The sequence below is a fragment of the Urocampus carinirostris genome, chromosome 7, assembly GCF_059441175.1.
Source record: "Urocampus carinirostris isolate Australia breed hairy pipefish chromosome 7, RoL_Ucar_1.0, whole genome shotgun sequence".
NCBI classification, from domain to species: domain Eukaryota; kingdom Metazoa; phylum Chordata; class Actinopteri; order Syngnathiformes; family Syngnathidae; genus Urocampus; species Urocampus carinirostris.
In genome coordinates this window covers 7,957,616-7,984,026 of record NC_142355.1, presented here as the reverse complement: position 1 = coordinate 7,984,026, position 26,411 = coordinate 7,957,616, and the positions used below count along the sequence as shown (strand labels likewise).

The window sequence follows — 26,411 nt, the reverse complement described above, 5'->3', positions numbered from 1 at the left end:
TGATCTCATTGCAGTTCTCTCTGGTAAGACTGCCAACAAAGCATATCAAAGAGCTTTCTTTTCACTTTACAGAAAATACATTTTAGAATATCACAATACATTTTTACATCTTTACATTTTAACAAGATACTTTTAACAAGAGATCGTATCGTGGATTTTTAACGTTTACAATGGATTCAACATATTTTTCTTTCGTCTGAATTTTAACCAACATCATCCTTTTTTAATGTATATGAAAAAATAGAAATAAAAACAATAATGAGTATAAAAACGGGTACAAGTTACCTGCAAATGGATGAGTCACAACATTAGCTTTTCTGTTGGCTTTGATCTCTTTGATCTCTACAAGGGGAATTCATAATTTAGTAAAACAGAAACAAAACGAAAATAAACCTAAACAGCTTGACAATATCAATCACATTACTGTGCATGTTGAGAGATTTGTCAGCTGGGGTTATAATGTTTAAAACTAACTTCTTTTGTGGAGCACCAAAAGATGTGTCTTACCATTGCAGTTCTCTCTGGTAAGACTGCCAAAAAAAAACCTGCCTTCCGGTCACATGTCAACAGCCAAACCAAACCCTACCCCATACCAGCAGGTGGCACTGTTGGACTCCTCATTGCAGGACACTTACACAAAAACTATACAAAATATTTTAGCAGGAATTTCAATAAAACAAAAGTTATTATTACACCCGTTACATAAATGCAGATCATTTCATTTCATTTCTTTTATTAGCATATTTGGTATCGGATTAATCCAAAAGTAAATGAAAGTAATCCAGTTAAAGTAACCCTACCCAACCCTGTTTAACAGGCAGCGTTTAGTATGCTGAGCTCCCTCTTTCCGCCTATCTGCTCTCGATTACTTCGGTCTTGACTGAAGTTGCGTTACCAGGTTGAGATTGCCTTCGCACCTCGTGACCGCGTCATCACGCTGCTTCAGACAAACAACAAACTGTTAAAGGTTCAACAAACGAGGCGGGAGAAGACACTTAGTGTACAGCTTTTTTTTTTCTTTTTTCTTTTTTTTTATTTAGCTGAAGCTAAATGTCTTTTCGGCTATGATATATCTGAAGTCATGGGGAGTAGACAGCGGGTAGCCGCCTTCTCGCTTCTCACACTCGCGTTGTTATTGTCGCTCTTTTGCGAAAGCAGCCTTGCCAAACCTGTGGACAAATGCGGGGACAAACCGTGTCAGTCCCCGGGACCTCCGGTGGTCCTCGGTAAGTGTTTACCGTGCTTCATACTTCGTTTTTTGGCTTTCGTTCGGTAAATGTGTACAGTTGACAACCGATGGACGGAAGACTTCAATGTGATGAAATGTCATTTTTTTCCCCTTTTCTATTTAACCTTGCTCTTGTGTTAGGCTCGCATACCTGTCAACCTGTACGGTTTTGCCGTACAAAGTACGTTTATTATGCATTTTAAGACGTGTACGACGAGAAAATCTGTACGGAAAAACGCAAATTTGTCAATTATGGGTACCATCCGGTATACACCGTCTATCACGAAACGGCAAATTAATTAAGTCAAACGAGTTCGCCGCGGAATTCTCTATCTCGGTAGTAGTTTTTCGTTGCAAACGAAGCGAGCGGTTTGATGTAGCGAAAGGAAGTCCCTCTCTTTTAAGAGAACCGGCTTTTTCGGCTCAACTCATTAAAGAGAGCCCGCTCTCAAACGGCTCACTTGCTTTGATGCATTATATTACGAATCATAAAGTTGTATGAAGGGCAGCACAGCGGCGCAGTGGTTAGTGCATGTGCGGCACAGTTCATGTCTTGGGAACCTCCTGCGTGGGTTCAAATCCAGCTCCAGACTTCCTGTGCGGAGTTTGTATGTTCTCCCCGTGCTCCGGTTTCCTCCCACATTCCAAAAACATGCATTTCAGGTGAATTGGCCGGTCCAAATTGTCCCTAGGTGTGAATGAGCGAGTGAGTTGTCTGTCCCCGTGTGCCCTGCAATTGGCTGGCAACCAGTTCAGGGTGTCCCCTGCTCACTGCCCTATGATTGCTGGGATGGGCTCCAGCACCCCTGCGACCCTACTGAGGATAAGCGGTGAAGCTAATGAGATGAATGTTGTATGAAGAAGTTAAGAAAAAAAGGAAGTATAAAATGAGAAAATGAAAAAAGAAAGGTTTGTGGTTATCCCTTTAATCAGTATATTACCAACAATAATTTAATGTTTTGTACCACTAGGACACACAAAATTGTACAAACTGTCCCTTTAAAATAGAAAAAAAACTTTAGCAGATGTTTTGTAATCCCCTAAAACCTTTTATTACGTTATATAATTATTTTGAGGTTAATTTTGACATTTTTCAAAATTGGGGATATACATGGAACCGAAAAGACCGAGAGACCCACAACACAAATAGAAAAAATATATAATAATAATAATAATAATATATGTTTACAGATAAAGAAGCCTAACCAGGTAAACGAGCGATGAGAAAAAAAATGTATGGCAAATTATTATTTTCACTGTGTATTACAGCTCATTTAAGACACGGGTCACCAACATGGGGCTTGTGACCTGAAAAGTAACCAAAAAAAAAAAAAATTCAAAAGAAGTAATCATTATTTGGCTGGCCTGTTTCACTTTGGCGCAAATTAGGTTTCAAATTGTTAGAGACAACATATACTGTTTCTTGATGCGATGATTTTGTCGCTTACTTAATCTTTTAACTCCATATTACACCAATGACTAGCTTTTATAACACATTACGAAAAAGTCCCAAATTGTTGACAGGTACACAGTACATCAGTGGTTCTCAACTTGTGGGCTGGGACCCAAAAGTTGGTCGCAGACCCGTTTTCAGTGGGTCTCGTGCCTTTGCCTTGGCAAAATAATGCTAAGAAATGAGAAAATAACTTCAATCTCCTTAATAGTTGCAAATGCATGTTGACACCCCCCAGTTCACACCACAGAAAACAACATTTACGGTTGGTTTACACATGTTGAGCATGGCCAAGCGCAGTTACAGTAGAGAATATATGAGACATGGATTTCATTATCTTGAAAATTATAGGTAGTGAAGCATTTAGGACTTCACTCGAAATGTATGAATGCATTATTTGACCACTGAACGTTCTGTACTGTTTAGTGCATCCCAAAATGAGAATGAGAGAATACAAACTATGGAGACTCAAAGTGACCAAACAGCAACATTGTCCTTAAATTTTTTTGCCTTTCACGAGGTTTCTGGTTTTCGAGGGGACCCGTAGCATCAAGATGGCCGACTAAGATGTCCGCTCCCTCTCCATGAGCCTCATATCAAATAAATGCAAAAAATGAAATGAAAAAACCTTTTTACATGGTGTATTACATGCATTTTTGCTTTTTATTTGAATAAGAAAGGCGTTTTTTTAACACTAGAAGGCGCTAAATAATACACACTGACCCTTTAAAGGTAATATTAATACTAGTAGTTGTATTTGTTCTATTGGTCTATTTATTTTTTTAAATAAACGTAAATATATCTGTTAGAGGAAGCACGGCGGCGCAGTGGTTAGCGCGTGTGCGGCACAGTTCAGGTCATGGGAACCTCCTGCATGGGTTCAAATCCAGCTCCAGACTTCCTGTGCGGAGTTTGTATGTTCTCCCCGTGCTTGCGTGGGTTTCCTCTGGGCACTCCAGTTTCCTCCCACATTCCAAAAACATGCAATTCAGGTGAATTGGCCGGTCCAAATTGTCCCTAGGTGTGAATGAGCGAGTGAGTTGTCTGTCCCAGTGTGCCCTGCGATTGGCTGGCAACCAGTTCAGGGTGTCCCCTGCCCCCTGCCCGATGATTGCTGGGATGGGCTCCAGCACCCCCGCGACCCTACTGAGGATAAGCAGTGCGGCTAATGAGAGATGAGATGAGATATCTGTTAGATGCACATTCTTTTCATTGAATAAATTTGATTTTAGTTTTCTTGATTTTGGTTGCAACTTGTAAGCAGAGTGGGATGGTGGGTTCTAAAGTCAAACCAGTCGAGTAATACCGTAATACAGAACCGTGCACTTGATTTCATTTTACAGCCGTGTCACAAGATGGCTTTTACGCAGCCAACTGCTTTCCTGGCAAATTTGAGCCAATCCCCTCCTCCATCTGCACTATACGTCATGGGACTCTTTTCAATCAGCATTTTATACAGATATCCTGTTCAAACCTCATTAGCATGCAATTCCCATTGTCCCCTGACCGCCTTGATCAAATGTGGTCAGCTATGTGGAAATCTTATCTTGTTCATACTCATTTTGTCGACATGAGATCAGGGTACGTTCTGGTGGCGGCAGCACACACTGATACGCTCAAATTGGAGCAATTGTCCTTCTCTTCAACTCGATGTGTATTGGGTTAGTGTTGGAATATTTAAACATACTTTTCGCAGTCTTACTTAACTTCCAGATAACGGTTGGGAAAAAATGAAAATCAATGTTTTGTCTTTGAGCAGAACGACAACGTGGATTCAAGGCTGTTGTCGGTCCAATGTCAATGTGAACTCGGAAAACGATCCAAAGATCAAAAACTCCAAACAACATGTTGCATGATAAAAATAGCAACAAAATATTGTATATGTCCAAATCAGGGTTGGGTAGGGTTACTTTAACTGGATTACTTTCAATTACTTTTGGATTACTCCAATGCCAAATATGCTAAGAAAAGACAAAAGAAACTAAATATGAATAAAATGATGACTCACAACACGTGGTAAGCTTTCTCTCCTAGCTTTGATCTCCGGAAAAACTAAGATAAAATGCGACAGAAACAAAATGAAAATAAATCCAAACAGCTTGCCAACATCCTTTTTGCCCTTCCATGTATTCTGTTACTCCCCAAGCCTGCACAAAATTTAGTAATTTTATTCATATTTAGTTTCTTTTGACTTTTATTAGCATATTTGGTATTGGAGTAATCCAAAAGTAATTGAAAGTAATCCAGTTCAAGTAACCCTACCCAACCCTGGTCCAAATGTATGAGCGCTAGGGGTGGCCGATACTGGGAATTTTAGGATCGATCTAATCCTTGGAAATACATTGTAGTATGGATCGATTAAGATCCGAAATTTAAACTTTTTATTTGGAAATGTCATCGAATAATTGAACCCTTCCCCTTGAGTACGTTTATATTTGCGATAAACACGGCACGAAGATTTTTGAGACTAAAATGTTTAATTTTTTCATTACATTATTACAATTCAAACTTTAATATATATATAAATATAGAAATTAATAAATAGAAATATTTCTATCACAACTGTTTCAGAAAAAGCCAAGAGAGTTGAATAAAAAAGCGGCAATGTATCAAATACAAATATAGACAATGTCAACTATACCTTCCTTTTTACAATATTTTAAAAAAATAAAGTCAGAAAGTGCAATCTACAAACCTTGAACTGTATAACAAATAAAATACTTCTACAACAACTGTTACAGAACAAAAGTCAGGAGAGTTGAAACCCCCAAAAATCAGAAATGTAATGAATAAGCTCTTTTGGCTCTGTTGCCATAGTGACTGGTTTGACAAGTTTTTGTTCAGGAACCGTAATATTTTTACATTTTTGGTTGCAGCTCGTTGCTCTCTGTAAGTTGAACTATTTTTCATGTGTTTTTGTAAATTTGCCACAGTTGCGCACCACATAACCACCTAAATGACACCTGGCTTTGTTGTACACCCTTCTGCACTTCTCAGTTTCCTCTGTCATATTTACCTTCTGATAAGGGTGTGCGCATAGATTTGGCCTTCACTTCTGCCTGGCAGGCAAGATGCAGCAGCAGGCCAGGTAGGGAGAGGTGCCTGTCAGTCACACTAACAGGGGTAAACTTGGAGAGTGGCCGAGGGTGCTGGGTGAGGGAGAGGACTGCGCTATCCACATTGAGAATCGGCGCTTTAGGGTGATTGATAAAGAGGTGAAGTATCAATCCCAGGATAATAGTATCGATCTGATCAGAGTACATGAGCACCAACAGAAATCGAGTTGGACTCTAATGCGATTTTCTGTAGGAACTTTCCTCGCGTCTGTTTATGATTTCTGTATTCATTGTTGTGCTTTTCTTTGGATATTGCACTAACAAACTTGACAATGTCACTCTCATGAAAAATCATTGTGTGTGTTACCTTTGTTATGAAATGGTGATAGCAAAATTGAACGTTTCTTTCTAATTGCAGTTCCGGGAGATCTGGGAAACCAGCTCGAGGCCAAGTTAGATAAACCCAGTGTCGTTCATTACATTTGTTACAAGAAGACGGACACCTTCTTCACTTTATGGCTCAACTTGGAGCAGCTTGTGCCTGTTGCCATCGACTGCTGGATGGATAACATAAGGTATGACGCCTCAATTTCATACAGTTATCTTAGTTATGAACATGATAAATTTACAGGTTGAAACATTTAAATACGGTTGAAAATTTCACATCAATAAGTACCGTATTTTCCGCACTGTAAGGCGCACCTAAAATCTTTTTTTTTTTTTAAAGCTGACTATGCGCCTTATAATCCGCTGCGCCTTATATATGGATCAATATTGAGCCGTGACAGTTCTCGCAACTTACAGTAAGCAGCCACCGACTCAATTTTTCGCGTAGAAGAAGTGCACTGTGCATACTGGGAAATATTAAACGATTCTCTTTTATTTGTGCGTTTGTATAAAGACCCTGAAATGGCTCCTATTAAGAGACACGCTTACAACGCAGAGTTTAAACTCAAGGCGATCAGTCACGCAGTAGAACACGGAAATAGAGCAGCAGCAAGAGAGTTTAACATGAATGAATCGATGGTGCGGAAGTGGAGGAAGCATGAGGATGAGCTGCGCCAAGTAAAGAAGACTAAACAAAGTTTCCGTGGCAATAAAGCGAGATGGCCACAGTTAGAGGACACACTTGAACAGTGGGTTGTTGAATTGTCCCCGAACTGCCAGACAACAACAGCGACACTGACTCGATTAATGACGACCTTGATGAGACGGAGTCAGACGTGTTGGATGGCCCATTCACTGAGATGGTCAATTCGAACACTGCAGAAGAAGAATTCGAGGGATTCGTAGATGAGGAGCTGATAGAGTGAGCTTTGTTTTTCTTTTGTGTGTTTACGTTTTACATTTTACAGTTACTATGTTATTGCTTTATTGTTATTGTTTTGCACTTGTTATTGTTTTTGCACATTACTAGTGTCACTATATTGCGATTGCACTAACTTTTAATTTACCAAAACAGTATCAGACTTTTTTTGCCTGTTGACTAAATGGAGGAAAAGTAAAATGTTATGCCTTGCTGTTGTTCAAAGATGTGTCACGAAAATGCTTTAACTCAGAGAAAATCCAAAACAGCTGTTTATTCATTTTGGGAGTGAATGGAGTTGTGGAAAGCTTGTTTGTTATCTATTAATAAAGTTTGACTGACCTATCTGACTGTTTTGTTGACATTCCCTTTAGCGCGGCACCATCTAATGGTGGCATAACGTAACTACAGCCTCTACTGTAGCGCCTTATAATGCGGTGCGCCTTATGTATGGAAAAAGTTTTAAAATATATCATTCATTGAAGGTGCGCCTTATAACACGGTACGCCTTATAGTGCGGAAAATACGGTACACATATGAACGATAGGGTACTGTTGGAGCTGTCAACCTTGAACTAGTTACATTCTTCTTTCTGCCTTAAAGAATCATACACAAAGCTGTTGCAGAGTCTTTCATTCATTTCAACCTAAGTCTAATTACTTTTGTAAATATTCCCCGCGCTGGCTTTGTTGACACTCATTGAACTTTTATCCATCTTTGTTGTCCAAAGGTCAGTTTTCCCAATTAAAGGTCATGTAAACAAATGTTAAAGGTAAACCTTAACATGTGGGGATTTGTCAACAACGAAAAAGCAAACTGTTAGTGGAGTATATCTAATTAACTTAGCATTTATATAAATTTCGTTAGATTATTAAAATAGGTCACTGAGTATGTTGTCACCGTAACATGAGTTTTCCAACTATATTAAGTTTATTATTTAATCATCACAGCATTACTTTAATAATGACATTAGATGTTTAGTTGTGATAAATACACTTATGTTCATCCACATATTTGAATCAAGTATTTACTTGCTGTATCCTTTCATATCAGTACTTTCCCACCGATGATCTGCCGCCCTTTTGAAATGAAATGATCTGCATTTATATAGCGCTTTTCAAGTCAATGACTTCCCAAAGCGCTTTACAATGTGCTCCACATTTCCCAATAGCGGCCTTGCAGCCATGTAAGGGCTAACCTGCTTATTGGGGGTATTAGGGGTTCAGCGTCTTACCCAAGGACACTTCGACATGTAACACGGACGAGCCGGGATTTGAACTGGGATCCCTCGATCCCAAGACGAGCGCTCTACCTCCTGAGCTACTGCCGCCCTTTTCTGGTCATACAACCTTGACGTCTCGTCAATGTGCAGTATTAAATATTGGAGAGGGAGTTCTTGTTCACAGCAATGATCTTATCGTACAAACTTCAAAATACAGCTGTGTTATCAAAGGGCTCTTGTAATGTGAGTTCCCAGGAGAAAGCCTGTTATAGCTTCTTTTTCTGTTTTGTCAAATCCTCGCCTTTTTCCTATTAAGCAGGGGGAGAAGCATTCTTGCATGCCTTTTTGGGGGAGCGCGTTTCTCGCCATCTTGGTGGGAGGACGCTTCCCATCGACTGGTCCTGAGTGCACTCTGATTTTATCTTTATTTTGAAATTTTGTATTAAATGTCTTCAACTGCATTGATTCTCTCCAGCTCTGATTTTTCAATGTCCGAATACCCGGTCTGGTTTCGGAAGAGAACACAGAATGTCTTTCGCCTTTAATTTATAATTTAATATTATAATTTTTATGAGACTAAATAAACAGCGCTTGTGGCTGATTCTGAAGAAACATTGAGAAGGTTGGTAACAGAGTTTGGAAGAGTATGTGATAGGCCAGGGGTCGGGAACCTATGGCTCGCGAGCCATATATGGCTCTTTCTATGAGTACCTGTGGCTCAGAGACAAATTTGATTGCATGCTAATTTTCTCCATCTCGTCCAAAACGTAAGCTACTAATCCTGTTCAGGTACACACAAAGCCACACTAAAGCTGATTTCGGGGAAGTGCTTGGCAGAATATATAGGGCACGTTTTTCACTACAATTTACAGTCAAGGTGTCACACGAAAAAAAAAAAAAAAAAAAACTCGTTCTGGCTGTACATCGCTAAAGAATCCGTTATATAAAACCTCACTATATTATCGGTCTTCAGTGTCCAGATACCTTATGATGAATCCACAGAACACACTGTAAATACGCCAAAACACCGGAAGAGAATTTAAAGTTTTTTGATTGGGTGAGTGGGAGGGATGGGTGGAGCCATGCAAAAAGTGCAAGCACTCCCTCCCATCTCTCGCCCTACGCCGTCTGCACCATAGATAAGCACATCAGGCTCCCTTTTTGCAGAATGTTGTGACGTTTTTACAAAATAACTGCTTACATCTGGTTTTGAAACCAATATGTATGAAAAAAAGGGTCAAAGTGAGTTTAACCGATCTTGAGTAATTGCAAGAAAGACAGAAGTTTAAATTGGTATGTTTGTTGATTTGGGGACACGGGCTCTGGCATTATTCTCTTTTCATAATTTTTATCAAATCATCAAAAATAAATGTGCTGAAGACTAAGTTTTTGTCTGGGGCGCGTGTTTAGCATTATAGTAAATTTGTCTCATAATATATGTCTCTTTCCCAAAATAAAATTAATATATTTTGCTTTTATGGCTCTTTGAGTCAAAAAGGTTCCCGACCCCTGTGATAGGCGTAAGTTATGTGTGAATGTTGGGAAGAGTAAGGTGATGAAGTGTTCACGCGATGGAGTGGGCATGACGTTAGAAATCAGGTTGCATGGACAGGTGCTGGAAGAAGTTGAAAGCTTTAGGTACTTGGGTTGTGATGTGGCTGCAGTTGGTGGAATGGAGTGTGAGGTATTGCACAGAGTGAATCAAGGAAGCAAGGTTTTGGGTGCTTTGAGGAGAGTGATGAGCAACAAGAGTATGAGTATGGATGTTAAGAGGGGACTGTATGAGAGTGTGATTGTGCCGACTGCGTTGTATGGTGCAAATACTTGGAGTCTGAACGCAGATTTAAGAAGGAAGTTAAATGTTTTTGAGATGAAGTGTTTGCGGACTATGTTAGGAGTGACAAGATTGGATAGACTGAGAAATGAAATTGTGAGAGACAGAACTGGAGTAGTCGTAGAACTGAGCAAGCGTGTGGATAACAGAGTACTCGGTTGGTTTGGACACATGGAGAGGATGGAGGAGGAGCGAATGTTGAGGAGGATCTACAGAGCAGAAGTCAATGGAAGGAGACCAAGTGGAAGGCTGCGATTTACATGGATGGATGGTGTTATGAGTGCACTGCAGGAAAGAGGTCTAAATATAATGGAAGCTAGAGCTCTTGTTGGTGATAGAAAGGAGTGGAGAGGTGTTGTGAAAGGATAGTGGGATTGTGGACGCGTTCTTAAGGATGGGCTGGGCACCCGTATGATGCGGCAGGGGTAAACCAGTGAAAGCTGTCAGGCCCTGCTGTTGAACAAAAGAGTGTGTTGTGTCACCCTGACCCGAGTGACATGGCCGCTTTCTGGTGTCCCCTTTTATCTGGAGGGACGAAAGCATGACCAACTTGGGTGCCGAGGTGCCTAACTTGTTTGGGTGTTTGGGCAATTGGGTTGGCCATGGTCCAAAAATTGTGCTATTTATTTCCCTTTTATTTTCTTTGTTATTGTATGTGTGTGTCTTGCTGTCGGTCACCCCTCTTGAGGGATATGACCAAGGTAGATAGATAGAATGAAAATAAACCCTGGTATGGGAAACATTGCGCACTTGTGCCCCAAAAACAGGAAGCTGTTCATACACAAGGTGCAGGATGTTCATCAAAACCTTTTCTTAACAATAGACGGGGTTGGGTAGGGTTACTTTAGCTGGATTACTTTCAATTACTTTTGGTTTACTCCAATACCAAATATGCTAATAAAAGACAAAAGAAACTAAATATGAATAAAATGATGACTCACAACACGTGGTAAGCTTTCTCTCCTGGCTTTGATCTCTTTGATCTCCGGCAAAACTAACATAAAATGCGACAGAAACAAAATGAAAATAAATCCAAACAGCTTGCCAACATCATTTTTGCCATTCCATGTATTCCGTTACTCCCCAAACCTGCACAAAATTTAGTCATTTTATTCATATTTAGTTTCTTTTGTCTTTTATGAGCATATTTGGTATTGGAGTAATCCAAAAGTAATTGAAAGTAATCCAGTTAAAGTAACCCTAGCCAACCCTGACAATAGATGGACAGAACTCACAACTAAGTCATGATTTCTGTATGACTTTGTTATTGTAGGTTGATCTACAATCGGACCACACACACCAGCTCATCACCACCCGGGGTGAATATTAGCGTGCCGGGATTTGGCCAAACATACTCTGTGGAGTACCTGGACCCAAGCAAACGCAGCGTGGGTAAGTAAGTGAGGGAGAGACGTAGAGAGGACAAAGGTTCGCTTGCAGCTAAGGATACACCAAAATTGAATTTGGGGCAGAAAATCAAAAGTGCGTAATGATTGGCCCAAGAAAAGTAAAATATTTGTGTATAACGAGTGTCCGGGCACTCCGGTTTCCTCCCACATTCCAAAAACATGCATGTCAGGTTAATCGACCGATCCAAATTGTCCCTAGGTATGAATGAGCGCGTGAATTGTCTGTCCCTGTGTGCCCTGCGACTGGCTGGCAACCAGTTCAGGGTGTCCCCTGCCCACTGCCCGGAGATGGCTGGGATGGGCTCCAGCACCCCCGCAACCCTACTGAGGGTAAGCGGTACAGATAATGGATGGATGGATGGAGTGTCTGAAACTCATAATAAAAAGTTACCGGACACCAGGGCAGAAAACATAGCCTGCCCAGCCATAAACTTGCCTGCCCCATTTTTCACAACTTAAGACAGCTAATCGCATTAGTCATTTTCATTAATGCAATGTTTGTTTTGCGTCGTCTGCTACAAGCCACGTGAACTCCTCTTTCCACAACGGTTCTAATGTACGTTTACGTTTTGAAGCGTCATCAATTTAGTTCGCTTCTTTTGAATATTTCTTCTGGGGCTGAGGTTTTGGCTTGATTCCTAACCACTTATCCATTTTCCTTGTGTTCCATGTACGTCTACTTTGGAAAATAATATGCAAATGCACAACCTTATAACGCTCGGGATAGTCCGGAAGAACGAAGTTATTCGATGCAGGCTTCTGATTGGCTGCTGAGTATGCAAATTGCCAAACGATTTGAAATCCCGAAATTTCCAAACCGAACGAAGACGACGTTTTGTAAGATGTACGCCCGGCTTAAAAGATGCACGCCCTGGGCGCAATCATGTATAAGGTTCACCCTTGATTTTTAATATAGAATCGGTATAAAATATTTTATTTTTCTTAGCTTGTACTAAACATTGTAAGTGACAAAGGTTGAATGCATACGGCCATAATAAAGATTATTCATTGACAATGAAAATAATGAACACAATGCCAACATGAAATTTACAATGTATTTAATATCCTTCACTCGAAGTGATTTTTTTGGTTATATGTACGAGTATATCTTTCAGAACCACTTTCTATTTTCTCCTTTCTCTAACTGTTGTCTCTGGTACAATGAATTATCAGCTCGCTGGTCGATATCTGTTAATCTGTTAAGACTATCTTCATTTAAGAGCAATGTTGCCTCTAATTTTCCACGGGTCTGAGCGTTTACACCAAGTCGGTGAGCAACGCTTGAAACAACAGTGAGCAACAGCAATCCCAAGTGTAGCAACTGAGTCATTATTAAACATGTCCAAAACTTGACATCAAGTTACATTTTGCTGAGTTTCCGGCAATGCGAAATTATTTTTCACTTTTGAATGAATTGACTAACGTACGATTGCAAAGGTTGCAGGGCCTACAAACGTCGTTTGTTTTTACAATTGTTTCACAAGATTTCCATTTCTTTTATTCCTGGTATCTTTTGGCGCATTATACTAACATTTTGGGGGGCTTATTTAGTCGGTTGCACGATACAGTAATTACATTTTTTAGTGGAAGTACAATGTTGGCAACAAGATTGACTTGATATAATTGGAAATTATTTGAATGCAATACAAACCTTTTCTTCTTTTTCCCTGTTTTTTTTTTATTCCTTTAAAAAAATCTCATTCTGTTTATTTTTTCCTAGCTGTTACTTTTTTCTTTGTGTTCTCTATTTACTTCTTTCCTTTGTTTCTTTTTTTCTGGCTTTTTTTCTGAATTTTTCCTTCTTTTTTCTCTTCCCTTTGTTTCTTTTTTTTCTCAGCTTTTCACTACTTTTTCATTTTGGTATTTTTTCTCTTTTGTTCTATTCCCCCCCTTCCTTTAAGTCATTTTGTGCACAATTTTACATAATATTTGGTCGTGTAGGGATTAAAGAAGCAAAAACAACCTGAAGAGCCGTTTGGGACCCGAAAGAGACGGTTCCTTTTAGTGAGCCGAGCCGAAGAAGCCGGTTCTCGAAAAACTCTACTGACTTCACTCAACTTCGTTCTACTTCAACCTTGACTTCCAAATACCGCATTTAAAATGCAACATCAGGGGGACCCTTGTATTTTTACCTTCATGAACTGTAACTGTGACTCAATTCGCTTTTTAATTTCATTTTTGTGAGCTGGCTAGATTTTCTTGTGCGCGGAAAAGCTCTGGGTAGTGCGCAATTGCGCACACACGCAGCTTAGAGGGAACATTGCGCTGGATAGATTTTCTTGGTTAAGAGTGGCCAACAACAAAAGTAGGAACAGGTTCGATGTCTCCATTTTGAAGAATCCATCTTATTTTCTTGTCTGCTTTTTTAGGTATGTATTTCTTTAATATTGTCCAGTCGTTGGTGGACTGGGGTTACACCCGAGGTGACAGCGTGCGAGGAGCGCCGTACGATTGGAGGAGAGCACCAAGTACGCATGCTCGCAACTCTGTTTACTTGTCAATCAGCGTTTCATGTCTGAATTTGAGATGTGTTTTTGTTTTCTTGAAAGATGAGAACAAGGAGTACTTCCTGGCATTGAAGAAGATGATTGAGGAGATGGCTAGCAATGCGGGTCGACCCGTGGTCCTGATTGCGCACAGTATGGGCAACATGTACACGCTATATTTCCTCAACCAGCAGTCTCAAGCCTGGAAAGACAAATATATCGAAGCGTTTGTCGCTTTGGGCGCTCCGTGGGCCGGCGTGGCCAAGACGCTTCGTGTGATTACGTCAGGTAAGAAAAGGGATTCTGTCGTTTCTTTTTAAATACTTTATTGTCATTATACAAGTACAGTGGAACCTCGGTTTTCGAACGACTCTCAGTTCGAACAAATCGGAGTCCGAACAAAAAATTCGAGAAATTCTTGCTTCGTCGTTCGAACAAAAATCGTAAGGGTTAGCGGGAGACGTGATCAATCGTAGCGTGGGACGAAGGCAGGTCGAGTTTACCAGGACTGAAGAGAAGATCGTAGCGTGGGACGAAAGCGGGTCGGATCGGAGGCAGGTCGGATCGGAGGAAGGCAGGCAGAATCAGGTAAACAAGAAGGCACATGTAATCGGGAGAGTCTTACGGGGTACAGCAGTAATCCTCCTTTTTTTACTCCTTTTAATTTTCTCAGGTGCAATTGCACCTCCAATACACTAGGGGACATCCGAGATTAAACAAATGTGTAGCAAATGGGCCGAGTTACAGAATTTCGTGGAACTCCACCACCCCGATGAAGCTGTAGCCACCAGAGTCATTAATGACTTTAACGACACTGTCATGAACCACTTCCGAAAAGTGCTAAAAAGAAGGCAGAAGCAAGTGTCATTGGATAGATATTTTAAGAGAAAAGAACATCCTTAGCAAAGAGATTTGAACGTGTGAGCACCCCTCAGACAGAAGAGCTCCCCAAAGTTTTTATGGAAGGGGACTCTCCTTCCAAACAATAATTTTCCTTCCTCCTCCATCCCTCTCACCGTCCATCTTCGCCTTCTGCTGACCACCACAAAGGTAAAAAATCCTATTCATAATTCTTTTCTTTATCCTTTTTTTATTTTTACACGTTCTTGTTAGCCTAATATTTCGTACGGAAGATTACGCTAACGCGAACGTACGATTAGCCTGGGTTACATTTATGTTATTTGTGTCTTTAAGGTAAACAAAGGTAAACATTCCGGGTGTTGGAACGGATTAAAACGATTTACATTATTTGCAATGGGAAAAATGATTTCTGTGTTCCAACAAATCGCTTTTCGAACAGGGTTCTGGAACGGATTATGGTCGAGAACCGAGGTTCCACTGTATAGCAAAAATTGATGGCTTCTCCTTTCAGTGCAAGTAAAACAACTTAAAGGTATAGTGTTAGATAGATAGATAGATAGATAGATACTTTATTCATCCCCGAAGGGAAATTCACATTTCCAGCAGCATCCCTGAGCTGAGAACAATACAATAATAAAGCAAAAAGAATACAATATACAAATACCCAGTGTGACGTGCAAATGCCCACTGTAGCGTGTTATATAGAATATCTAAATAGTGCTACACAGAATACATAAAATTCGGTAATATGCAATGTAGGTGGTGTGATTTAATGTGGGCTTTTACTCTGCCGGGTAGAGTTAAAGAGCCTCATGGCATGAGGAAGAAAATATCGCTTCAGTCTGTCTGTAGTACAAGCAGTCTGTTGCTGAAACTGCTCTTCTGTCTGGACATAATGCTGTGTAGTGGATGCGATGCATGTGCAAAAGGATAAAAATGTTAAAAAAAACACTATATTTTAATTATATTTAATGAATATGTGCATAATCCTATTGGTGGTTTAGGGTGGTAGTGGCTTTCGGGAAGAAGCTGTTCCTCATTCTATCTGTTGCTAAGATGCACCTCTAGTGCCTTCCAAACAGCTGGACACCTTGTTATATCATGTCCACAATGATGTTTTGGGCCCTGCTAAGGCGCCGAGGGGAGTAGATGTCCATCTCGGAGGGGAGAGGGCAGGAAATGATGGGCTGTGCTGCTTTCACTGTCCTCTGCAGCATCCCTTTGTCATTCAGTGGTACTAGACCAGGGTTGGGCAAACATTTTGAGTTGTGTGCTGCAGTGGGTTAAAAAAATGCATAAGGGCCAGGCCAAGGGAAAAAAAAGTACTGATTGATGTATGTATTTAATGTATTGTATATGCCAATAGAGAATATTTTTCTTGATACATTGGCATTACATGAGGAAAAAAGATAACATAAACCAATGTTTTCTTGTTTGCATTTACCTGAAAAAGTTATGTTACATTGGCTAAAAGTTTATCAAAGGGTCAGGTCATCCAATTGGTTTTCAAACACTGCAAATAAATACAAATAAAAATATTTATTAACGGATAAAAACTTAAATTAAGCGGAGAAATATCTCCTTTTCTAAGCACTAAATTTGATTTGCATTGAAAATTTAATGCAATAGGGCTTCTTCTGGAGTGTTTTATTGCATGGAATGCAATATTTTGATGAATAAAATTGATTTAAAAACAAGCTAGTACCGAAAAATATAGCCAGGTATTTGAATGTTGCCATGAGACCCATGAAAAATAGTTTACACAATGTGACACAGATTATGAAATCCAGGTGAGTGCAATCGTATTGCCTTAAACAGCGTTTCCATGACTTCTATTGTAAGTGAATTAAGATCGGCGTGGTTTGTTTCCTCAAAATGTTCTCTGGTTGATAAAAGGTAGGCAACAAATACAGCTACAATGGGGGGTTTAGTTGTGAGAGGCTCTTAGCTTTGGCAACAACCAGTGTATATATTGAAAACTGCAGGTCGTTTAACATATGATGCTATTTATTTTTCTTTAGGGCTTCTCTCAGCTATGTCTCACAGGCCGGATTAAATATATTGGGGGCCTGATCCGGCCTGCAGGCCATAGTTTGCCCTGTACTAGACCAAACAAGATGCACACTGCAGAGTAACATGTAACTCTAAAATGTGCATATTTTTCACTCAAAACACGATATCTTGTTCTAGGTCAAGGTATCGGCACTTGGAGCGGCGTCTGTTATCAGCATCAGTAGAAAATAAACATAATATATTGTTGATCAATTCTGTAACAACTTTAAGGGAGTAACACCTATCCTCGGACATATTAGTGTTTATTATATTATTTATTATATAATTAAATAGTGGAATAAGAAACATCTTTCTCGGAAATGTCTGTAATGACGTAATTTGAATGATTTAAAAACAGGTTATGTAATGATTTCAGTGCTAACCAATACTATGGATCGTTTGTAGTTTACTACACTAGTTAATAGCAAATTTGGAAATGAGCATTTTCTATCAAATTACAAAATTGAAGGGAAAATTATACCAGCTCAGTAGCCTAGATGGTAAGGCGCCCGCTTTGAGACTGGGAGGTCGGTGGTTCGCGCCCCGGCCGAGTCATTCCTAAGACTTAAAAAGTGGTCGGCGGCGCACTCTGTTGGCTGCGGCTGCATCGGTATATACCAGCTCAGTAGCCTAGATGGTAAGGCGCCCGCTTTGAGACTGGGAGGTCGGTGGTTCGCGCCCCGGCCGAGTCATTCCTAAGACTTAAAAAGTGGTCGGCGGCGCCCTCTGTTGGGTGCGGCTGCATCGGCTCGCTACAACGGGTCAGGTGCAATCGACATTTCGTTCTGTGTACATTGTTACACAGAATGACAATACAAGGAAATTATTATTATTATTATTATATCAAGCAAAGCTCGTTTTTGTATTTACAGTGTACAGTGTGCATTAGTGCCCTCTGCTGGACACTAAAGCAGTAAAAAGCAGGCTTGGTGCGCGGTTTCTTTTTAAATCTAAGAATCGCTTTTGACTTAAAAATTGCGTTATTTTTTTCAGAAATGTTATCAACCGAATGTTTTGGGTCTTGTCTGTTTGTATTTACTTTTGTATTGCTCTTTGATTTGTTTATTTTCAATCTTGTTGCAACAAACCTCACATCGCAAATGATCAAATCATCCGAAAAGGAAAAAAAGTGATCGATTATAAAAGACCCGTCCCTAAAATAAATGTGGACCCCTTTCTTAATTGTAATTGTTTAAGGTTTCGAAATGGTGGATGGTGCCAAATGGTTCATCCCACATGACCAACATTTACATTGAGCATTGTGTCTTGTGATCCAATCACTCAACCTTTACAAATGATTAATCCTCAGTTTATCTTTGAAAGGTTAAACGTCAGGAATGCCCATTTGTGATTGAATCTTTTTCAGTAAATGGGTGATCCTTATCTCTTTTAGTTAAACATTGCCTTTAAAACTACAAATCCAGCAGAAAAAAAGGTTGCTGGGGGCAACGCCCAGCCGGCATCTAAAATGGGAGTGAAAGAGTTTTACTCTCTTCAGTCTGTTTTGTTACATTACATCATTCGTTATTCATTACATTATTACAATTCAAACATGAACAAATATAAATAAATAAATATAAATATTTCTAGCACAACTGTTTCAGAAAAAGCAAAGAGAATCAAATAATTAGGTGGCAATGTATGAAATACAAATATAAACAATGTCAATTATACTTACAGGAGCTCGCCAAACCTTTTGGATCGCTCAAATACTTTGTTTTACAATTCTGTTTGATTTTAATTTTGAGTGTGTGTGTGTCTCGCTTAAAATACTGGGTTCCTAAAGCCTTAGGCACATTTGGATATGGAATATCTCGGAAAATACTAGGGACATTTAAACTCATCTGGTAAATTCAGCTTGCAATCTCAATTTTTACGTGAAAGGTTCAATGATGTTTAATGTGAGCACCGTTGATCACATGACACACATCAGGCCGATGGTCAAATTCTTGCCTAACACGACCCAGCTTGCAGGGTTGGGTAGGGTTACTTTAACTGGATTACTTTAATTATCAATTTGTTGCCACCTATATGTTGAAATAGGACATTTTTAGAAAATAAACCATCCAAATGTTACCACGATGTACCCGTCCCACCAAAGATCCACATTCACGCTGGACTGGATGATGAGGTTTTTATTACAGTTGCTGCAAATGAATGAGTCACACACACAACACGTGGTTAGCTCCTCTGCTGGCTTTCAACACGTTAGCAGCGCGCTGTAGACTGCCCAATACATTTTCTTTACAGTTGAGATACAATACAAGTTCAGAAAATCAACCATGACAATTATTTTTACATCAATTTTAACAAGATACTTTTAACAAGAGATCGTATAGTGTTTTTTTAACGTTTACAATGAATTCAACATATTTTTCTTTAAACTGAATTTTAACCAACATCATTCTTTTTATATATATGAGAAAATAGAAATAATAACAATAACGAGTATAAAAACGGGTACAATTTACCTGCAAATGAATGAGTCACACACACAACACTTGGTTAGCTCCTCTGCTGGCTTTCAACACTATAAGGGGAATTAGCATTTTAGCACAACATGCAACGTCCGGCAAAACTAACATAAATGGCGACAGAAACAACGAAATAAAATCCAAACAGCTTGACAACATCAATCACATTACTGTGCATGTTGAGAGATTTGTCAGCTGTGGTTTTAATGTTTAAAATTAACTTTTTGCGGAGCACCAAAAGATCGTGCCTTACCGTTAGCAGCGCGCTGTAGACTGCCAACGGCATCTGCCTTCCGGTCAGTGGATCAAAAGCCAAACCAAACCTTACCCCATACCAGCAGGTGGCACTGTTGGACTCCTCATTGCAGGACACTTACACAAAAACTATACAAAATATTTCAGCAGGAATTTCAATAAAACAAAAGTTATTATTACACCCGTTACACAAATAGCAACCTCATTAAAATTAAGACATTTTTTGGAGGGGAAAATAGACCATTTCCAAAAAGTTGACAACAGAGGAATGGGAAAGAACAACTATTTGTTAAAACTGACATGGTACTTCTAAATTCTTATCATTTATAAACCCGTAACTTAATAATAGCTTGTTGTAGACTGCCAAAAAAAACCCGCCTTCCGATCACATGTCAAAAGCCAAACCAAACCCTACCCCATATCAGTAGGTGGCACTGTTGGACTCATCATTGCAGGACACTTACACAAAAACTATACAACATATTTCAGCAGGAATTTCAACAAAACAAAAGTTATTATTACACCCGTTACACAAAGATTGCACAAATATGTGAGACACTGATTTAAATGATACATGCATTACTTTTAGTTGTATTATTTCTTATGGACCTCAAGCTTTTTCTCAGATAATTACTGTTGTGTCTGACTGAAAGCCACAATTAAAATTCCCCTTACTTTTTGTTCCCCTGTCTACTGAAATGAAATGATCTGCATTCATATAGCGCTTTACAGTGTGCTTCACATTTCCCAATAGTGCCTTGTAAGACGCTAACCTGCTTATTGGGGGTATTAGGGGTTCAGTGTCTTACCCAAGGACACTTCGACATGTAACACGGACAAGCCGGGATTCGAACTGGGATCCCTTGATCCCAAGACGAGCGCTTTACCTCCTGAGCTACTGCCGCCCCACTACTTCTTTAAAGTGACACAGCATTTGTGTGTATTTCAGGTGACAATAACAACATCCCAGTCATCAGACCGCTCAAGATCCGCTCTCAGCAACGCACGGCCATATCTACATCTTGGCTGCTTCCCTATTCTCACACGTGGCCCAAAGACAAGGTGCGCTTCATGTACACATTCGTGTTTTATTCTGTACAAACCTATTCCTGTTCACTGCCGTTGACGGCTACAGACGCTATTGGTATAAAGTGTGCATTTGATGGCTACCGTAAATTCCGGACTATAAGCCGCTACTTTTTCCCCAAACTTTCAACCCTGCGGCTTATTCAGTGATGCGGCCAATTTATGTCATTTTTCTAACGGCCTCCAGCGGCGCTCGAGTGCAAAAGGTAAGATTTAGACTGCAACTTCTTAGCTTGTGCACAAATTAAGTTAGCGTAGACATATCCTCATCATGCAAATTGCAAAAAGAAAGGCACATGACGCGACTTTCAAGTTAAATGCAGTCTAGCAGTCCGATATAGAAGGAAACAGAGCTACCGCACGTATACTTTACTTTGCGAGCGTGATGCTAGCGTGTTTTTGATTAAGGGAGCGTGGGACGACGTCTATATGACAAAGTCCCTTTCCCATACTGAAGGAAGACTACTTTAATGACATCAGTTATAAGGAGGAAGATGAAGACCGTTTACCGTGCTTATTACAAGTACGGTATGTTTTTTTAACAGAGCCGTTTACTCTTTTGCGAGCGTGTTGCTAGTAGCGTTTTGCTACCCTTCACAGGCACGGTTTGGGATGAAAGTTATAATATTATTATTAAAGCTTTGAAAACTCTCTCGATGTACCGTCTTTCTTTGTAAATATGTGTAACCATGTATAATATGTATTTGCAACTGTTTATTTTTGTAATGTATTTATTTTAGAAACTTATTCTGATATGTTTTGTATGAGCAAATGAGAAAGAAGGGGCAGGGCAAACGCGGGCTGACGGGAAGTGGAGTAAAGGTGAGACGTGTTTGTGGACGCGGCCGACAATAGTGGATATATATTTTTCCCACCCTTACCTTTGGAAATATACACTTTTTTCCTTGGATTACTTTCAACAGGCACCCGGACTTTGCAGGTCTGCATTAAATCTTAAGTACCGGTATCATTTTCCGTTCATTCTGCCGGCTGTGTTTTTTGGACCGTATGGGGTATGGGTTAATTTCGTGTTTGTAGTGCGTTATTCAATGTGGGCGCATGCGGTTAATATACAGGTGCGGCTTGTGTATGTACAAAATCGGTTTTCCTCCCGAAATGTGGTGGGTGCGGCTTATAATCAGGTGCGCTCTATAGTCCGGAATTTACGGTATATACAGAGACCCCTCGCTACCTGGAGCTTGTTATTGCTGCTTCACTCCTTCAGGAGGAAAAAAACAGCACTGATGAAAAACATCCTGCTGTTCTTAAAGGGACAGTGAATTATATTTGTCCTCTAGATGTCTCTGTAATGGGTAGTGTAACCAAAAATGAGTCCATGAAAGACTACAAACTGGAGACTAAAGCAGCCCTTTTCTTCCAATTCTAACCCAGCCTTTCTCAAAGAAAGTCAAAAAAAGGGGAAATACTTTTTTTTCGTTTAAAGGAATAAAAAAAAATGGGGAGGAAAAAAAATAAGAAGCAAAAAAGGAGAATAAATAAAAAGAAAATTAGAGGGAAGAAAGCTATAAAGGAAAATGGGGCAAAAGAAGGGAATCAAAGAGAAAAAAAGACAAACGTAGGGGAAAAAGGCATTTTTTTGTTCGTTTTCATTTTTTACTTTCATCTTTTTATTCCTTTTCCTTTTGTTCTTTTCTTTTCTTTTATTCTGTTCATAAGTAATAGTGAGTTTCGGTCACTGAGTCTGTATTTTGTCTTCTTTCGTGGTCCTTTGAGCACTCGTTTTAAGTGGCATGACAAATTACAGTGGCAATTAGTGGGAAAATCATACACACTGTCCCTTTCACTTTCATATTAAAGCAAGGTCTCAAACTATCATCCTGGGGGCTGCAAAATTGAGACCCCTGCTAAAGATGGGATGGGTTCCGGACGATTATTCTTAAGTTGAATTTGTTCGTAAGTGGCTTCAGTACTATATTTTGTATGTTTAAGGCTTGTATAAGTAATCTCTTTTGTTTTGTACTAAAAAATAAACATTTCATAAAATAATATGCTTTATAAATAAAGTTTAACTTACTTTTGGAAGATAAGCTTCAAGAATTAGGCAACTGGTAAAAAGTGGCCGAAAAAAGCGATTCAACAATTTTCTCAACCGCATCAAGCTTTCTTATTCCACTTTCATTTCAAAAGAAACGGCTCCCCTCTTCTTTACGACTTCACACCAACCATATTGAATTGATGCACAAGACTTTAAACAATAAAACTGTCAACGTTCTTAGCGCGCTGGAGATACAGTATACAATGTTTACACACAAACTGGAAAGAGGAAACACAAAGACAAAAGTAACTAAATATGAATAAAATTACAAAATTTTGTGCAGGCTTGGGGAGTAACGGAATACATTGAACGGAAAAAATGATGTTGGCAAGCTGTTTGGACTTATTTTCATTTTGTTTCTTTTGCATTTTATGTTAGTTTTGCCGGAGATCCAAGAGATCAAAGCCAGGAGAGAAAGCTTACCACGTGTTTTGTGTCATCATTTTTTTCATATTTAGTTTCTTTTGTCTTTTATTAGCATATTTTGTATTGGAGTAATCCAAAAGTAATTGAAAGTAATCAAGTTAAAGTAACCCTACCCCAACCCTGGTCACTACAAGAAAATTCAAAGATAGTCATTATTAAGACTCTTTGGTGGCTGTATTTACACAGATAAAATACATATATTGTTAAAAACTACATCGTGATAGCAGCTGCAAGGTACTCACGAGGCTCTCATGTTGGTTGAAAAAGGAAAAGAGGGAGCCCAAACGGTGGGCGTGGTTTATTATACGTCAGTGAAAACAGTACACACATGAGCACGACTTTACAATAAAAGAATATAAGATTGATAAACGTACAAGAGATATAATTAGACTGATTATTGAAACGTTGTTTTATGTGTGTGTGTGAGAAAGATTGTTTTTGTATTTAGGAATATAAAAAGTTATTTTCATTAGACTGAATTCTGAGAGATTTACATCCAAAACGGCCAACTTGTCCCGCATAGGTTCTGATCCAGACCCCCACGACCAACTACACGGTGATGGACTACAAGCGGCTGTTCTCGGACCTGGGTTTTGAGGACGGTTGGCTGATGCGTCAGGACACGGAGCCTCTGCTCTTCAACCTCACCCCGCCGGGCGTGGCCGTCCACTGCTTGTACGGCTCCGGCGTCCCTACTTCGGAAGCTTTCCAGTACACCTCCAAGTTCCCCGACATCGATCCCACCGTGCTGAACGGGGACGGTGACGGGACGGTCAACCTGCTGAGCGCCACCCAGTGCAAGCGTTGGGCGGGGCGGCAGGCGCAAGCGGTGACCTTGCACGAGCTCCCCGGGAACGAGCACGTCAACATGCTGCTTAACGTCTCCACTGTGGCGTACATCAAGAAGTTGCTTTTATAGACTATAAGAAAGTTTTTATACACGTTCCAGTTCCTGGGTCAAAACTCTTATCGCGGGAAGTTGAAATCGTCAATTTCGCTGTTATGGGTCCTTCCCTCCGAAAAGCTTAAATGCAACACTGCTAACTGGAACGAAGCAGCGGATAATTTGACACGCTTAAGTCACTTTCCTATCTGTTTTAAATGGTGTGTTTTTTTAATCCTAGCAGTTTTAAAAGAATTTCAGAAAGTTAATGTCATAATGTTTACAGAAACACTCTACTGTCCATAAGAGTGATTATTTAACCTGGCAAGCAAAGCTGGTTATATGGAAATACTCTTGAGCATATTAGTTACTGATTTGCAGGGTTGGGTAGGGTTACTTTAACTTGATTACTTTCAATTACCGTATTTGCAGCACTATAAGGCGCACAGTGTTATAAGACGCACCCTCAATGAATGATATATTTAAAAACTTTTTCCATACATATGGCGCACCACATTATAAGGCGCTATAAGTGCATGCTGGTTTAAAATCAGGTAATTTTGTAATTGTAATCCTGTGCAGTTTTTGAGACATTTTTGTGATTAAGGGCGTCATAAATAAATGTGACTTGACTTGACAGTACACAGTAGAGGATGAAGTTACGTTATGCAACCACTAGATGGTGCCGTGTTATTAATAGATAACAAACAAGCTTTCTACAACTCCATTCACTCCCAAAATGAATAAACAGCTGTTTTATTATTTTCTCTGAGGTAAAGCATTTTCGTGACCCATCTTTAACATCTTTGAACAACAGCAAGGCATAACATTTTACTTTTCCTCCATTTAGTCAACACGCAAAAAAACGTTTGACACTGTTATGGTAAATTAAACAGTGCAATATAGTGACACTCGTAATGTGCAAAAACAGTAACAAGTGCAAAACAATAACAATAAAGCAATAATATAATAACTGTAAAATGTAAAACGTAAACAGCTCATCCTCATGCTTCTTCCACTTCCGCAACACTGATTCATTAATGTTAAACTCTCTTGCTGCTGCTCTATTTCTGTGTTCTACTGCGTGACTGATCGCCTTGAGTTTAAACTCTGCGTTGTAAGCGTGAATTTATGTGCGCCTTATAGTGCGGAAAATACGGTACTTTTGGATTATTTCCATACCAAATATGCTAATAAAAGACAAACTAAATATGAATACAATGATGACTCACAACACGTGGTAAGCTTTCTCTCCTGGCTTTGATCTCTTTGATCTCCGGCAAAACTAACATAAAATGCGACAGAAACAAAATGAAAATAAATCCAAACAGCTTGAAAACATGTTTTCCGTTCCATGTGTTTTGTTACTCTCCAAGCCTGCACAAAATTTAGTCATTTTATTCATTTTTAGTTTCTTTTGTCTTTTATTAGCATATTTGGTATTGGAGTCATCTAAAAGTAATTGAAAGTAATCCAGTTAAAGTAACCCTACCCAACCCTGCTGATTTGAATATGAGCCTTTAATTTCGTAGGCACAACATTTTTCCCAATATAATTATATTTCAGGACCTTTGCCTAACCTCAGACAATTTTTTTAAGCTTTCATTCACAAAGGACTTTTTTTCCGGATGAGTTTTAAATGAGAAATAATATCGTGCCTAGCCGAGTAGTTTAAAACTATTTGACTTTGGAGTTTACAGCGAACCAGAACACTTGCCATTAAATCAAGGATGATTACTATTTATGATCCGGTTTTAATTTTAGGAAATGAGCCTCTTTTGTGCGTTGTATCTCGAATTCTTTCAAATTTATATCACGAGGGAGTCAATGTATGTCCAAGTATATCGGTGTTTGTATTATAGATATAATCTCTCACACCATATAGTATATTGTAAAATTAATTTTACTTTTGTCTCCTGGATATTCCCTGTTACACTTTTTTAATTGTTTTTTTTTTTTTTTTACAAAGCCAAATTTTCTATTATTCCCTGTCAAAACTAAGAAGGTTAAAAATAACTCTTTGACGCTTTGATTATCAACTGTGTATGCTTGCCGGAATTAATTTGACGATTTTAGTAAACGTAAATTGTCAGCCAATGAGTAGTAACCATTGCGTGATGCTTTGTTTTGGGCTTGTATCACAAAAAAAATTGTAATTTGTCAAGACAATCAACGGGTGTGTATTTTGGGTTGCTGTATTTGATCCCCAAGATGAATCTGTGTCATGTGGAAATGAAGTTTTAGGACCTGACCACCATGACTCGCTGCTGATAAATGTCAGTTAATGACTGCCATTGATAAAATGTTTCAATTGTTTGATTCGA

General features: G+C 39.3%; 1 protein-coding gene across 1 annotated transcript; it reads left to right on the top strand.

Annotated features, from left to right (window-relative positions):
* Nucleotides 1-906: 906 nt before the first annotated feature.
* Nucleotides 907-26,411, top strand: pla2g15 (phospholipase A2, group XV). The gene is made up of 7 exons (XM_088339648.1): nucleotides 907-1,226; nucleotides 6,156-6,312; nucleotides 11,373-11,491; nucleotides 13,878-13,976; nucleotides 14,058-14,282; nucleotides 20,586-20,698; nucleotides 23,728-26,411. Exons 1-7 carry the CDS (start codon nucleotides 1,082-1,084, stop codon nucleotides 24,121-24,123), a joined length of 1,254 nt encoding a protein of 417 aa, XP_088195774.1. The 5' UTR covers nucleotides 907-1,081; the 3' UTR covers nucleotides 24,124-26,411.

Coding starts and splice junctions, on each gene's coding strand:
- pla2g15 (XM_088339648.1), top strand. CDS start 1,082: ATGGGGAGTAGACAGCGGGTAGCCGCCTTCTCGCTTCTCACACTCGCG. Junction 6,313..11,372: donor TGCTGGATGGATAACATAAG/GTATGACGCCTC, acceptor TTGTTATTGTAG/GTTGATCTACAATCGGACCA. Junction 13,977..14,057: donor CGATTGGAGGAGAGCACCAA/GTACGCATGCTC, acceptor TTTTCTTGAAAG/ATGAGAACAAGGAGTACTTC.